Consider the following 14,692-nt stretch of genomic DNA (forward strand, 5'->3'; position numbering starts at 1 on the left):
ACCACGAGCCCTTTCTGTTTACTTGGCGTCTCATCACACTCGTAGCACAGAATCACCCTTTTCATCGCCCCCTGAGAGCCATGTCTCCCCTACGGACCCCAGCGGGTACGACGCCTGCCTCCCCTGACAGCTCTGCCTCCCGTGACGGCCCTGTCTCCCGTGATGGTCCCGTCTCCCGTGCCGGCCCTGTCTCCCATGACGGCCCTGCCTCCCCTGGCAACCCCGCTGCCTTCCCTTTGGAACGGAATGAAATCTCTCCAGTCACGCTTACCCGGCAGCGAGCACATTCGAGCGCAATGGCGAAACATTAGAGCCGGCTCAAAGCGAGGCATTAGCGCCAACTGTGCCTGCACCCATGGGTGCTCCTTGTTGGGCCCTCGGCGGTTGTAGAGAGCCGAAGAGGTTGGAGCGCCGGGACGGCGGAAGGGGAAAGCGAAAGCGAGATGGACGGGATGCCCCGCTGGTCTGTTTGGGTCTGGCCAGATTTCTGACAGAGTCTCGTTTGGGACCCGGAGCTCCTGACACTTGTACCATATCCACACCGTCTCCAGCTCCTGGCGCCACTGCTCTATACGTGCGCAGTATGCCTCGGCCGAGTCGACCGCGCGGGAGAAAAACTCGGCGTGCTCCGGCTCCTCTGACGGCAACCGGTGGCGCCTCCAAACATCCCGGAGCCTGGCCACTGCTGTGGTATCTCTCGGGTCGACCAGCTGGATGGGTTCTTCGCCCAGCCTGCCAAACACGCCAGCGTGGGCGGCCTCGTAGTACGTCATATGGATCTCGACGATAGTTAAGACGACGTAATAAAGTTTGTAAGGACTGAAGTATTTCACTTCTTCAGGGGTGATCCTAGAACTGGTCGTACCACTGTCGAAGGCATGTAAGAGTTCAGCACTGACGGATGCTGCTGCGGCTTGGTTGGCCAGCCATTGAAAATATAGTAGCGGGTTTGGGGGGCCGGGGAGATAGATCGGGTAGTAGTACTCTCGAGTCCAGTGCAGATGTACGACGTCGAAGCCTTTGCGGAGCCGTACTGGCAGGCATTCGTTCCAGGTTTCCCATTCCGGGCAAGGAACGCCGTCGTCATCCAGCTTGCCCGCTTCGGCAGTTATATAGACGTGGCTTTCCAGGACAAGCTCACGTCCTTCGCGGCACACGTGAGAGATGACTGGAAAGCGACCAGACCACGACCACCAGAGCGTGGATCCATTGTCACCTTCGTAGGCAGATCCACCGAGGACGTTGTCATGATGCTCTAACATCGCGGTGTGCATCTCGTACACTCGGCGGCCGGGGATGCAGAACGAACAGATCATGCGTCGCAGCTCCGCAGGCAAATCTGGGAACTTGGGAAAGCGGTTCGCCGACATAGCGTTGGTTGGTGCTTCGAGGCCCGGTGCAAATTGTCGATTGTCGCGGTGGGTTGTATGTTGAGAGCAAAGACTGCCCGCAGCCCAAGTTCGCTAATCAGCCGTTAACGGGAATTTTTAGGGGGGGCGATAATTTAGAATGGAAAAACAAATTTTATTTGACGACTAATCGATCATTCTCAATATTCGAAAATATCCTTAGGGACCGTGCTCTCTTTGGAAGATCAACAGCCATGGTTCCACGGTGACACGCTTGATGGGAGCTTTCAACAGGAGTGTTTTCAGGTACTTCTCGAGTAGCCCCGAAGTTGTCAATTGAAGGCAGTTGTTCTTCTGTTCCGTTCTGACAGCCGTGAGCATCTCCCAAATCCCGTACAATAGCTTGTTGCCGGCACCTCGACACCCCTCACTTTGGGACTTTGGGATGCGTGGCGCTCACGTCGGGCAGCCATACACACGCTGTGGTAGGGCATCCACAACCGAACTTCGAACTCTCAAGTGCCGCGACTTCCAACATCCCTTTACCCCGATCATCAGCATTCCCAGCAGCTCAATTGTAGAGGAAAAATGTCTTTTCTTTTTCCGAAGATTTTTTGATATCCAAGGGCACATCTATTCGTGCAAGTGAAGCTGCAAAAAACCACAGTCGACCGCCTCGAGAAGATGAGCCAACACACAAGGGCAAAAATCGGATAAGTTATTCTATTGTAAATATTGCCCTTCTACAATGCCCAGAACACCTCCAACTTCAAACAACACCTTCTCTCAAAACATGGCATTGTTCCCGGCGCCTCCTGAGCGGTCGATTCACTGAGCAGCCTTACGTTGCAAAACGTTAGGGCCGTGGCTCTTTGGGGGTAGAGGGAAGTCGGGTGGTATTCAAAGCTGACTGGTCCATTGTCAATTGACCGCGGTACTGCTTCGGTGGACTGCTAGAGGGCCCGAGTCGTACACTGCTGGAGCATTGAACTGTGTTTGTTACGCCGGACTCGCGCTCGTCAAGAACATTGGCAACCTTCACACCTACTACAGCAAAAATGAACAGTGTACTCTAGTTGATCATTCCATTACAAGTAATAACCTAAGCCTCAACCAAGCTCAAATCATCAACATAGTACGTCCTCGCCGCCGCCCCGGAGCACGTCAACCTGACATTGAACGTATACACCGCCGCCGCCGCACCCGTCTGATAGAACCCCGTCGACAGCGCCCACGCGGGCTTAAGATTTGCCGACGTGATGGTGGCCAACGTCTTCAAATTCTGGTTCCCGTCGGCCGTGCCGACGTAGTAGACCACGCTGCAGCCCGGGTTGGCCGTGCTGGCCTTTGTCCAGCCGCTGAAGTTGTATCGTGTGTTAACCTTGAGCGCGATGGCCTGGTTGAACCACGCTTGGTAGGCCGAGGCGCCCGCGCTGTAGGCGACCGAGGCCGAGCGCAGGCCGCCGTGCGGGTGGTCCTCGTCGGCGAAGCTGTAGCTGAGCGCGCCTGGCGCGGAATTTCGGATTGTCCATCCTCGGCCCGGAATGGTTTCGAAGTCGCCGTTGCCGAGAGCGTTGGTGGGGGCGGAGCTCGTTGTGGAGGCTGCGGAGGAGGAGGTGGATGTGGAGGTCGTAGCTGCCTCGGAGGATGTCGTGGTGGCCTCCGCGGAAGAGGACGTAGAGTCTGTGGAGGCCTCGGTTGAAGACGTCGAAGTAAATGTGTTGCTCGGGACATCGGGCGCTGCACTCGAGGTCATCAGGGTAGAGTCAACGGTACTGCTCAACGACTCGCTGACAGAGGTGCTTGATGCCTCCGCGGCCGCAGTACTCGAAGAGTCAACGGAAACACCGCCTGAAGTCGGGTCGGCAGAAGAGGAAGGAGTGCTGGACTCGGTAGGCGTGGCGCCAATCGTGACCGTGGCAGAAGGCGGCCCACTGTTGCGATACATGTTGAGGCGGTCTCCCGCTCCGCACTTCTGCGACGGGTTCCCCGGGCACGGGAAGCTGCACTCGGAAAGGCTGGTGGGCACGCTGCCCTGCGCTGAGTTGATGGCGTTGCCGCCGTAGCACTCCCTGCCGTACTCGAGGCCAAACCAGGCGTAGCCGGCGCAGGCCGCAGCGCACTTTTCAACCGTCATGGCATCGTCAAAGTATGCGACGTCACTCAGGGCCCGGATGCCCGTAGCCTCTGTGTAGCAGCCCTCGCTGGTGTACGTGGCCGGACCGACCGACGGGGTAGAGCTGGCGGTGGACGCGGTCGAGGTCGGGCTGGAGCCAAACTCGTAGAGGTTGAGCCGCCAGTCGCCTCCGCAGAGCTCATTGGCGTTGCCGGCGCAAGGGTACTTGCAGTCGGCGTCGGCAGCGGGTTCGGCACCGGGCATCAACACGTTGCCACAGTAGCACTCGGTGTAGTACTCCAGACCAAACAGAGCGTAGCCGGCGTTGCCGCAGAACGTGGCGCACGCCTCCACCGTCATGTCGTCAGCTCTCGTGGCCTGGCTCGTCAGGGCACGGCCACCGGCGGGCTCGGCATAGCAACCGCGAGACAAGTAGCCCAGCTCCGTCAGAGGCGCCGGGTCCGTCGTGCGGGTGAACAGATCGAGCCGGTTGCCCGCACCGCAGTTCTGGGTCGCATCTCCCGGGCAAGCGAACGAGCAGTCGGCAAGCGAAGCCTGGACACTGCCCTCGGCGATGGTATTGCCGCAGTAGCACTCCCTGCCGTACTCGACGCCGAAGTATTTGAAGCCGGAGCAGGCGGCCGCACACTTTTCGACCGTCATGAGGTCATCGAAGTAGGCAGATCCAGTGAGGGCCCGCGAGTTGGTGGCCTCGGTGTAGCATCCCGAGAAGTCGTAACCGGGGATCTGGGGCACATCGCGACGCCGGAAGGCAGACGCATGCGGAGAGGCGCCGGCTCCATCCCACAAGAGGGCGGCCAAGGCGGCCACGAGTGTGACGGCGTGCTGCATTTCGGCCGTGGGTGGATTAGCACGACGGAGAATTGATTCTGGAGAGATCAGGAAGCCTGGGCTTGGACGAAAAGACGAGGAGAAAACCACATGCTGAAATCAAAGCAAGCCGCCAGGGACCCGGTATTTATGGATCCAGCAATCTGGAGGCATAATCATCTCTCCTGGAAAATGCCATGTCGATGGTCAATCTCCAAATCCACGGCCACGAGGTGGAACAGCGGAACCCTATGAAGCAGCTAAGCTTCCAGGCCCCTGAGAGCTGAGTGAAAGCAACGCCAACCTGGAAAAGTGGAGGAGCTGAGCCATCAGGGCTCACTGGCATCGCGGTCCCAACGATCTGGATCGGCCAAGTCTGCCTGGAATATTGAATTTTAGCGTGGTAATACTGCAAATGTGGGACTCTAGCGCCGGGCCCACGTACCACGCCAGGATTCAATATGCTGGAATAGGAGTAGTTCGTCCAGTCTCCACGGAGGCTATGGACGTGAGAACAGCTTCGTTCGCCACCGGAAAGTGAGGGAGCCGTTAAGGCCCACGTGTGCATCCGATCCAGTGGTAACTCAAACGAGCGCTTTCCAAGGTCTAGATTCGTGGCCATCCGCTCTCGGCGGGCGTCATCAGACCCCCCAAAGCGTGCTGGCAGGGCCCATTCTCCACGAGCAAAAATCCCGTGTCTCCCATACCCATCAAACCATCAATGCCCCCTAATAATATCCGCCGCCTTCTCCGCAACCGCATACATCGTCGCCTGCAGGTTCGCCGCCACAATGACGGGCAGCATGCTCGCATCCACCACCCTCAGTCCTTCGACACCATACACCTTCAACCTCTCATCCACCACACCGCCGAGCTCCCGCGGCATCATCCCTGCGGTCCCGCACGGATGCGCATTATGAGGCGACATCAAAGTTCCCCTCAACGCCGCCTCAATCTCCTCATCCGTCCCCACCGCCTCCTCGCCGGGCAGCAACTCCTCCACGCCGAGGTGCCGCAGCGAGGGGCTCGTCAGCAGCACCCTCCGGAGCAGCTTAAAGGCCAGCACCATGGCGCGGGCGTCAAACGGATGAGCAAAAGCGTTGAAGTCGACCAGGGGCGGCGACAGGCCAGGGTGCGGGTTTGTGCTGTTGATGAGGACGGTGCCGCGCGAGAGGGGCTTTTGCAGGACGACGGCCATGCCGGGGGGCGCGTTGCCCGACCAGAGGAAGTCGACGAGCGGGTTGGTTCCTGCCTGGAGGGCGCTGGTCAGGAGCGAGACTTGGGCGGCGTAGCCTGCTACGAGGGTGGGTTTGTCGCGGTAGTGGGCGGGCAGGTACGCAGTCGAGTTGGCGGGGGTGATGAGGGTGTGGATGAGGTTGGTGGCGGTGTCGTCCGAGTTGGTGGTGAGGTTGTGGAGCGTCGCGGTGAGCCCGCTGTTGCCGCCCGCGGCGGTCAGCGGGCCGGTGCGGTTGGCCATGTACTCTGCCCAGGCGGCATCAAAGAAGCTTGCATTGTTGCGTAGGAGCGAAAAGTTGATGGGATTGGGTTGGTTGACTTGCTGACTGTTAGCAGGCGATCGATTTGATTGCGAATGATTGCCGGGCTTGAGCCACTTACAGCGGAATGACGCCCCACGGAGGGTGGGATGATCCATAAAGTTGGCCCCGACTCCCGGCAGATCCTCGACCACCGGGATGTTGAGCTTGTCGAGAAGGTGCCGCGGCCCGATCCCGCTAAGTTGGAGGATCTGGGGTGTGTGAATCCCGCCGGCGGCGAGGATCACCTCCTTTCTGGCTGAGATGGAGACTTTTGCCGACCCGTCTTTCCTGCTGAACACGTCGACTCCCTTGGCCCTCGACAGTCCCTGGGCCGGAATCTGGACTTTGGCCACGTAGGTGTTGACGAGGAGTTGCAGGTTGGGGCGATGCTGGACGGGGTCGTAGTACGCTTTGCGCGCCGAAGACCTAGTAAGGTTCTTGCCATCGGCACTGATAGGCCTCCACGCGGCACCGAGAATATTGCCGCTCATGCTGTCGTTGAGGAGTGGGTAGCCCATATCCTCTGTCCAAGCCTTGTACAAGTAATCTGTTTCGGTCAGCATAATCAATGAAATAAGCTCCATGTATCCATGACCGACTCACAAACATCTGGCCATTGCCAAGGCGGCAAGAGGGCCTGCACAGGGCCATGGCCGAAACTACTCTTGTCGTAGGTGTAGTTGAGCTGGTCGACAATTTCGGGACTTGGAACATTCAGTGTGCTTGACTATTAAAGCTCCATGTCAGCTGGCCGGCCTCCTAGTCAGGACTAAATGGAATGCACCTTTTTAAAATACTTAGACATCTCTTTCCAGCCCCAGCCCCGGTTGCCCATCTTCTCCCAAGTGTCATAGTCCACCTTTGCTCCTCGAAGATAGGCCATGCCGTTGACGGTTGAGCCGCCACCAACCGTGGCTCCCAGGGGCAGGTTGAATGTCCTGCCACCGAGGCCGCGCTGGGGCGTCGAAGGGGTGGTGAACATCAGGCTGGCGTCCTGCAGAGCCGTGGCATAGTAGGGGATGGACAGATTCCAACTGTCAGCCAGATCGCCGTACTCGACCACCAGGACGGTTGCTACAAGGCGTTAGTCAGGTACAATTTTGCATGTTCTTGGCACAGCTTACTCTTTGGGTCTTCGGTCAACCGGTTGGCAACAACCAGGCCCGTGAGACCGCCGCCAGCAATGATATAATCGTAGGCGTCCTTGGCGGCGCTGGGGTCGCGGAGGACTCGCTGTGCTGCCGTCCATTGCGCACACAGGCAGACCAAGCCCGCGAATCGAATTGAAGTGTACTTGTTCAAGGCGACCATCTTGAGGCTCATGGGCGCTCGTGATGCCAATGTCCCATAGTGCAGGCCGGTCTTGGGGCCGAGCACCGTCTTTAAGAAGACGGCATTAGCAAAGCTCAGAGGGACCATCACCTCGCCGAGGTTCCGTTGGCTGGCGATGGCAAAATGGCACCGTTCCTGCAGGCACTGTGCATAGTGACAACCCCTCATCCGTCCTTTAGCCGTCCCGCAGTTACAATGGCGGCAACTCTACCGCAACCCCAGAAACAGTCGTCGGCTGTTGTGCGATGCATTGCTACTGGCAATTAGTTGTTGTTTGAGGAGTAGAGTGGTGGCAATGGAAGGGGGGATCAGAGTCGGACTTGAAAATGTTATCCTCGGACTTTGACGACATTGGTCATATGTAAGCCTTTGCTCCAATGTAGTTGTGAGCCTCTCCAAGAAGTGGGCGTGACCGGCTCGCTCAACTTTACCACACCAAAGGTATGTTGTCAAGGCAACGATGACGCGATGCGCAAGTAAACGGCAACAGAACGGAGATAAAATGTGATAACAACCGACCACATTGTCGGGAGGCCAAGAGAACAGCATAAGGTAGAGGCGTGGAAGCGTGAAAGAAATCTGGATGGCACAAGGGCCATTTCTCTTTGCGAGCCTTTGTCATTGAGAATGCCACTAACCAGTGCTCGGTCAAAACGTTGGATTTGAGATGCAAAGCCGAGAACACAGCCCCCCTGCAGGGGCATGCTGCCCCACATGCCCCTGATTGGAAGGTGGGCTGTGGCGCGCCAAGCCGATAAGCTGATAACTCTTTTTGCCCAGCGAAAATTCCCCAACCGCGGGGCAATTCCAAAGTTTTGAATTTGAAGTTGGGCAGTTTCCCCATCACCAAACCTCGGGATATACTTTACTGTATAGCTGGACCCAAGAATCCGCGCCTCGTCAGTACTCGACCGCGAAGCCTTCCGCGCACAGGTTGTCTGTCGCGAACCCAGGCGCTCACGAGACCTTGGCCGGAGATCCCTAGATGATGCCGCATCCTGTGTCGCCGCCGACAATGACGGTCCCCATCAAGGCGCCCGACGGCGCTGCCCCGCCCCCCTCTCAGGCCGACGTCTCGTCCGTGATCAACACCATCTTCACCGCCAAGACTTCGTCCGCTTCCATCGATGCCTGCTACGGACTCTGCGAGCTGCTTCTCAACTCGGTCGGCTTCCAGGGCCTACACCGCTATGGCATTCTCGCCGAGGTCAAGAAGGCCGCCGCCGACAAGAAGAGCGGGCTCCGTCGTGAGAGCGCTCAGAACCTCCTTGGCGCCCTGTTCGAACGCTTTCCTCCGCGCCAACCCATCTGCGAGATCGTCTTCCTCCTCCAGGATGGCGGCATGCTCGGTTGCGCTTTTGATGCCCTCGCCGACAAGGGCGCTGTCGTTCGCGATGCCGCCCAGTACGGCATCGATGCCCTATTTGCTAACCTTAGCGCCGAATCCCTGGTCGTTGGCCTCCTGCCCGCTCTCATCGAATACGTTCAGAAATCCGGTGGCAAGTGGCAGGGTGTTGTCGGCGCACTCAAGCTGATGCAGAAGATGGCCGACAAGGCCAAAACCACAATAGGAAGCACCAAGGAGGAGGCCCAAGAGCAGGATTTTTTGCGCGAGGCAATGGGCGCCAAGCTTTCCCGTCTCATTCCCATCGTGGAGAATGCCATGCTTGATATGAAGACCGAGGTGGAGAAGCAGGCCGTCAAAACCATGACCTCACTAACATCTCTCCTCTCGAACGACGACGTTGCCCCCCGCATTCCGCTCCTTATCGAGACCATGCACCATCCCTCGGCCGAAGCACTTCAGAAGGCCATTCACGCCCTTTCGCAGACAACCTTTGTTGCCATCGTGACATCGCCCGTCCTGGCACTGCTCACCCCATTTCTCGAACGCTCGCTCAACAACCCCACGACCCCGCAGGAGGTTCTCCGCCAGACGGTCGTTATCACCGAGAACCTGACCAAGCTCGTCCACGACCCGATTGAGGCCCGGACCTTTTTGCCCAAGCTCCAGCCCGGCGTTAAGAGCGTCGTTGACAGGGCTTCGCTCCCTGAGGTTCGCGAGCTGGCGACACGGGCATTGAATGTTATGGACAAGGCTATGGGCGATGACAAGACGGCTGTCGTCGAGCGCACCACTGCTGAGGACGTCGCCAAGGTCCTCGATGCCGAGATTAAGAAGAGCGGTGGTATTGCTGGCGATGTGACTGCTTACCATCTGGCGCGCCCGTACATCTGCGAGATGCTAAGCGAGGCTGTCAACCACCGCCAGCTGGACCGCATCCCTGCCAGGATTATGCCGTATCTTCAATCCCTGACGCCGAACGCTGAAGCTGTCGCGGCTGCTGTTCATAGGTACTACGTCGAGGAAGACCACCGCAAGTACGGCGTTCCCGAGAAGGAGGACGACGGCGAGATCGAAATCGTCAATGCCGACTTCTCGCTCGCCTATGGCGGCATGCTCCTGCTGTCTCATACCAACTTGAGACTACTCAAGGGGCACCGCTATGGTCTCTGCGGCAGGAACGGTGCAGGCAAGTCGACTCTGATGAGGAGCATCGCCTCTGGCAAGCTCGAGGGTTTCCCACCCCAGGACGTGTTGCGCACCTGCTATGTGGAGCACAACCAGGGCGAGGACGCCGATATCAGCATCCTCGAGTTTGTCTCGAAAGATCCAACCATCGCGAAGGAGGGTAAGGAGAGGATCTCGGCCGTTCTGGAAGAGTTTGGCTTCACGTCTGGGCCTGAGGGTCGCCAATCTCAGAAGGTCGGCTCTCTATCGGGCGGTTGGAAGATGAAGCTAGCCCTTGCCCGTGCCATGCTGCAGAGAGCCGATGTTCTGCTGCTCGACGAACCCACCAATCATCTCGACGTGGCAAATATCAAGTGGCTGGAGAACTACCTCAAGACGCATACCGACATCACCAGCCTGATCGTGTCCCACGACTCGGGCTTCCTCGACGAGGTCACGACCGACATCTACCACTACGAGCCGAACAAGAAGCTGGGCCACTATAAGGGCAATCTCGCTGCCTTTGTCAAGGTCCGCCCGGAGGCCAAGAGCTACTACACGCTCTCGGCGTCGAACGTGCAGTTTAAATTTCCGCCGCCCGGTATCCTCTCGGGTGTCAAGTCCCAGACGCGTGCCATCATCCGCATGACCAACGTCTCGTACACATATCCTGGCGCGTCCAAGCCTTCGCTGAGCGACGTTTCCTGCCAGCTCTCGCTGTCGTCCCGCGTGGCCATCATCGGCCCCAACGGTGCCGGCAAGTCGACTCTGATCAAGCTGCTGACGGGTGAGGTAATACCGTCGTCCGGTAAGGTCGAGAAGCATCCCAACCTGCGTATCGGCTACATCAAGCAGCACGCGCTCGAGCACGTCGAGATGCATTTAGAAAAGACCCCCAACCAATACCTGCAATGGCGGTACGCCCACGGCGACGACCGCGAGGTGCACATGAAGCAGACGCGCATCCTATCGGACAAGGACCGCGAGCAGATGAACAAGTTTGTTGATGTTGGTGATGGCAAGGGCAAGCGTCAGGTCGAGGCGCTGGTCGGTCGGCAAAAGTACAAGAAGACGTTCCAATACGAGGTGTAAGTGCGCTCCTGCTTCTACTTTCGAGGCAGGGCTGTTACTGACTTCATCCCCAGAAAATGGCGTGGTTTCCTCCCCAAGCACAACACCATGATCTCGCGCGAGACGCTCCTCGACCTGGGCTTCTCCAAGCTCGTGCAGGAGTTCGACGACCACGAAGCCTCGCGCGAAGGCCTCGGCTACCGCGAGCTGCAGCCGTCGGTCATCTCGAAACACTTTGAGGACCTCGGGCTCGACCCGGAGATTGCCAACCACAACGAGATTGGCTCACTGTCGGGCGGCCAAAAGGTGAAAGTCGTCATCGCGGGCGCCATGTGGAATAACCCGCACCTTCTCGTGCTCGACGAGCCGACCAACTTCTTGGACCGCGACTCGCTGGGCGGGCTGGCGGTTGCCATACGCGATTTCAAGGGCGGCGTCGTCATGATCTCGCACAACGAGGAGTTTGTGGGCGCGCTCGCGACCGAGCAGTGGCATGTCGTGGACGGGCGGGTCACGCACAGGGGGACCGCGGCGGTGAGCCTGGACCGGTTCGAGGATTCCAGCAAACCCGCGTCGGCGATCAACAGCGGGCTGAATACCCCAGCGCTGAGCAGCAGCGCGGTCAGCAGTGCGGTAAATAGCGGGGCCGAGGATAATGGTGGCGGTGGTGGGGTTACGGGCGAGAGCATGGCGTTTAGGGCTAAGAAGAAGAAGAAGATGACCAAGAAGGAGTTGAAGGAGAGGGAGGTGAGGCGGAGGCTGAGGCATATTGACTGGTTGAATAGTCCCAAGGGAACGCCCCGGCCGCCGGATACGGATGATGAGGCGGAGTAGGGGACCGGGGGTCGGGTTCTCTCTTGGGGGAATCTCTTATTTGGGTTGGCTTGGCTGTTTTTTGATTTTGTTGTGTCGGTGAGCAAGCGATGATGCGAGATGGCGGCTATCTTGAGTCTTGTTGGTAGATTTTAGATGTGGGATTTGGGTTAGAAAAGTAATGGATAAAGGCCGGTATAGAGGCGTTTTGGTGTCGAGGTAATAGAAGAGCATTCTCTGACCATTCCGTGTTCCAAGATAAGCTCCATACAAACAGCTTGAGTGGTGGACATGGATGACAGCTGCCATCCGGGCTCGCCGACTGAATGGTGCTGTTGAAGGCCAACCTACAGACCCACAAACGATACCAGATGAAAGGCAACAACACGGTTTCCCATGACAACTTGAGTAATGGGACGAATCTCAAAATTTCACGGTCAGGAATCTCATCCCGTCGATGGCGCCGCGGCGGGTGGTTGATGCGTCCGGTGATGTCAAAGATAGCTGACATTTTCCCATAATCTGTCGCGAGGAGCTTTCCTTCAGCCACCTGCCCGATGCACCGCAGGTTCGAGGTCGGGTCGCGCGTCCTCGCTATGTTTACTTTATTTTATCTCTTCCTCCGTTCGGCGTTATTTTGAGCCGGTCCTGTCTGCACATTTACTTTAGCCCAATATAGCACGTTGCATATCTATCTGTATGAGGGCGGCGCCAACGCGAAGTAAATTAAAGTGTCTGGCTAATAGCAGTAGGTACGGACACGGTCTCTCTTAGTTATTTCTTCGGTATATTTTGAGTCGGGCTCTCTGAGGTTAACCGTGCTTGGAGTTCGAAGGTTTGGCCAAGAGAGGAAAGTTGAAGCCTTGTTGAAGCCGTGCTGGTCTCCTTGCAGAATCACTCGGAAGAGTCGCAAGGGTTCGGGTTGTTGCTTATCAAGCTGAACAGAACGAGACCCGGGATTAAAAATCATTGACCCCGCCAACCGTCCCACCTTATATACGGATCCGTACGGGATACTGCTGTTGAATGTTGCAACACAGTAGAGGCGAGCTTCGGACGATACGCAGTCTTCATCTTCCCATCCTCGAGCTCGATATTAATTTCAAACTCACACAGAACTACACGATGTCGTCGTCAGATCCCCACCGCGACCACCCCGAGGACGACGAGCCCGAGATGCTCGCCGAGGAAGACGTGCAGGAGATGCTCGAGGGCGAGGATGCCGACGGCGATGTTGCCATGGGCTCCGATGACGAGGGCGAGGAAATTCTCCTGCAGAACGATAGTATCGCCTACTTTGACGGCCACAAAGATTCTGTCTTTGCTATCGCCCAGCACCCGCTCTACCCCAACATCATCGCCACGGGCGGCTCCGAGGGCGACGCCGACGATGCCCCGGGCATGGGCTACGTGATCGACACCTCGGCCGCGGTCTCGCGCCCCGTCCTCCCGCCGAGCTACAACTCGGACCCGTCCACCGCGAGCAAACCGCAAACCACCGAGCTGCAGCCGCTGTTCGCCATCGAAGGCCACACCGACAGCATCAACGCACTCGCCTTCACCCTCCCGCGCGGCGACTTTCTCGTGTCGGGCGGCATGGACGGTCGCCTGCGCGTCCACGCCGTATCCGCAACCCCTACCTCCGCCCAGTTTCAGTTCCTCGCCGAGTCACAAGAGACAGAAGAAGTCAACTGGCTCGCGCCCTGCCCCTCGCCCGATTACCCCAACACCATCGCCCTCGGCGCCTCAGACGGCTCCGTCTGGGTCTTCACCCTAGACGCCTCCGACCCATCCAACCCAATTCAGATCGTCCAATCCTACTTCCTCCACACAGAGCCCTGCACCGCCGGCGCCTGGACCCCCGACGGCCTGTTGCTCGCGACCGTAAGCGAAGACGCCTCGCTACACGTCTACGACGTCTGGGGCGTGGCCGCCGCAAGATCCCTAGTCACCGACAACGGCCAAACCGTTATCTCCCTCACCAACGCCGACCAGCGCTTCGCCGTCGAAGGCGGCCTCTACTCGCTCGCCATCTCCCCGGGGGGAGGCATCCTCGCCGCAGGCGGCGCCCACGGCGCCATCCGAATCGTAGGCCTCCCGCGCAACCTCTCCAAACCACAACAACCACAACAACAATCCGCCGCAGCATCCGCGCAAGTAGGCGCCATCCTTGCCTCCATCGCGATCCAATCCGACAGCATCGAGTCCCTCGCTTTCAGTCCCAACCCCTCGACCCCTTTGCTCGCGGCGGGGAGCGTAGACGGCTCCATTGCCGTGTTCGACGCGGCAAGGTCCTTTGCCGTGCGCAAGCACCTCCGGGGCGCACACGACGGCGAGTCGGTTGTGAAGGTGGACTTTGTCAGGAAGACGGCCGGCGCGGCTGCCGGTTGGCTGCTTACCTCGTGCGGGCTGGACGGAGTTGTCAGGAGGTGGGACCTGAGGGGTGCTACGGCCGGTGTCCAGCCGCAGCAGCAGCAGGAGTCTGGTAGTGCGGGGGTTGGTGCTGCTGTTAGCGGGTTGGTCAAGGAGTGGAGGGGCCATCGCGGTGGCGGGGAGGGTGGTGGAGTGTTGGGTTTTGTGCAGGGCGAGACAGGGGAGAGAGTAATTACGGCGGGGGATGATGGGTTGGTGTTGGTTTTCGAGGCGTGATGTGTCTGGAAGTTTGAATGATAATCTGATGGATTCCAGAGCAGTGAATGGGGAGGGATTGGTATAGACTTGTATGTGCCGGCGTTTGAGTATCGAAATGTATCATTCACTGCTAAGTACCGGTCGAAGAGTATGGCCATTAGATCTGCAAGAGTCGTCTGTGAACTGGCTTGTTGGTGCGCCATTACCGTTTCTAGACCATCACCGCTTGTACTTTTTCTCCAACAGCTCGCCGCTAGAAGCCGGTTCTTGCCCTGCCTGCTTACGTCTCTGGCTGTATCAAAAATACGATCGATCTAAACCAGTAACGCATTCCGTATAATATCAGTGAGTGGCCCACCTGACAAATTTAGCAGGGTTGCACTTTAAATTTTGGTGAAATAACTAACGTACATGATAAGCGAACGTCCCAGACAAGCGAACGTCCCACAAAAACACATCTGCACAACAAATTTCAACATGATTCAACCAACACTGACAA

The 14,692-nt window shown here is 58.1% G+C and overlaps 5 protein-coding genes across 5 annotated transcripts; 2 read left to right on the top strand and 3 right to left on the bottom strand.

Annotated features, from left to right (window-relative positions):
- Positions 1 to 281: 281 nt before the first annotated feature.
- Positions 282 to 1,370, bottom strand: N657DRAFT_554909 (uncharacterized protein; the record flags this gene model as incomplete). The annotated part of the gene is made up of 1 exon (XM_062787932.1): positions 282 to 1,370. A coding segment is annotated over one exon (1,089 nt), but the record flags the coding sequence as incomplete, so codon positions are not given.
- Positions 1,371 to 3,291: 1,921 nt separating this feature from the next.
- N657DRAFT_570212 (WSC-domain-containing protein) lies at positions 3,292 to 4,317 on the bottom strand (the record flags this gene model as incomplete). The annotated part of the gene is made up of 1 exon (XM_062788711.1): positions 3,292 to 4,317. A coding segment is annotated over one exon (1,026 nt), but the record flags the coding sequence as incomplete, so codon positions are not given.
- A 697-nt stretch (positions 4,318 to 5,014) lies between these two features.
- On the bottom strand, positions 5,015 to 7,145 carry N657DRAFT_570860 (GMC oxidoreductase; the record flags this gene model as incomplete). Its single annotated transcript, XM_062788771.1, has 5 exons — positions 5,015 to 5,858; positions 5,925 to 6,381; positions 6,438 to 6,561; positions 6,619 to 6,908; positions 6,959 to 7,145. The coding sequence occupies 5 exons, from the start codon at positions 7,143 to 7,145 to the stop codon at positions 5,015 to 5,017; spliced, it is 1,902 nt and encodes a 633-aa protein (XP_062648569.1).
- An 828-nt stretch (positions 7,146 to 7,973) lies between these two features.
- On the top strand, positions 7,974 to 11,794 carry N657DRAFT_615791 (uncharacterized protein). The gene is made up of 2 exons (XM_062790476.1): positions 7,974 to 10,766; positions 10,824 to 11,794. The coding sequence occupies exons 1-2, from the start codon at positions 8,152 to 8,154 to the stop codon at positions 11,581 to 11,583; spliced, it is 3,375 nt and encodes a 1,124-aa protein (XP_062648570.1). The 5' UTR covers positions 7,974 to 8,151; the 3' UTR covers positions 11,584 to 11,794.
- Positions 11,795 to 12,400: 606 nt separating this feature from the next.
- On the top strand, positions 12,401 to 14,362 carry N657DRAFT_643554 (WD40 repeat-like protein). The gene has a single exon (XM_062792581.1). It carries the CDS (start codon positions 12,688 to 12,690, stop codon positions 14,209 to 14,211), a length of 1,524 nt encoding a protein of 507 aa, XP_062648571.1. The 5' UTR covers positions 12,401 to 12,687; the 3' UTR covers positions 14,212 to 14,362.
- Positions 14,363 to 14,692: the final 330 nt, after the last annotated feature.

The sequence above is a fragment of the Parathielavia appendiculata genome (assembly GCF_033297405.1).
Source record: "Parathielavia appendiculata strain CBS 731.68 unplaced genomic scaffold N657scaffold_4, whole genome shotgun sequence".
Classification (NCBI taxonomy): Eukaryota; Fungi; Ascomycota; class Sordariomycetes; order Sordariales; family Chaetomiaceae; genus Parathielavia; species Parathielavia appendiculata.

Excerpts from the sequence above, each read along its gene's own strand:
- N657DRAFT_643554 (XM_062792581.1), top strand. The coding sequence starts at position 12,688 with ATGTCGTCGTCAGATCCCCACCGCGACCACCCCGAGGACGACGAGCCC.
- N657DRAFT_615791 (XM_062790476.1), top strand. The coding sequence starts at position 8,152 with ATGATGCCGCATCCTGTGTCGCCGCCGACAATGACGGTCCCCATCAAG. Across the intron at positions 10,767-10,823 it reads AAGACGTTCCAATACGAGGT|AAAATGGCGTGGTTTCCTCC; the intron begins GTAAGTGCGCTC and ends CTTCATCCCCAG.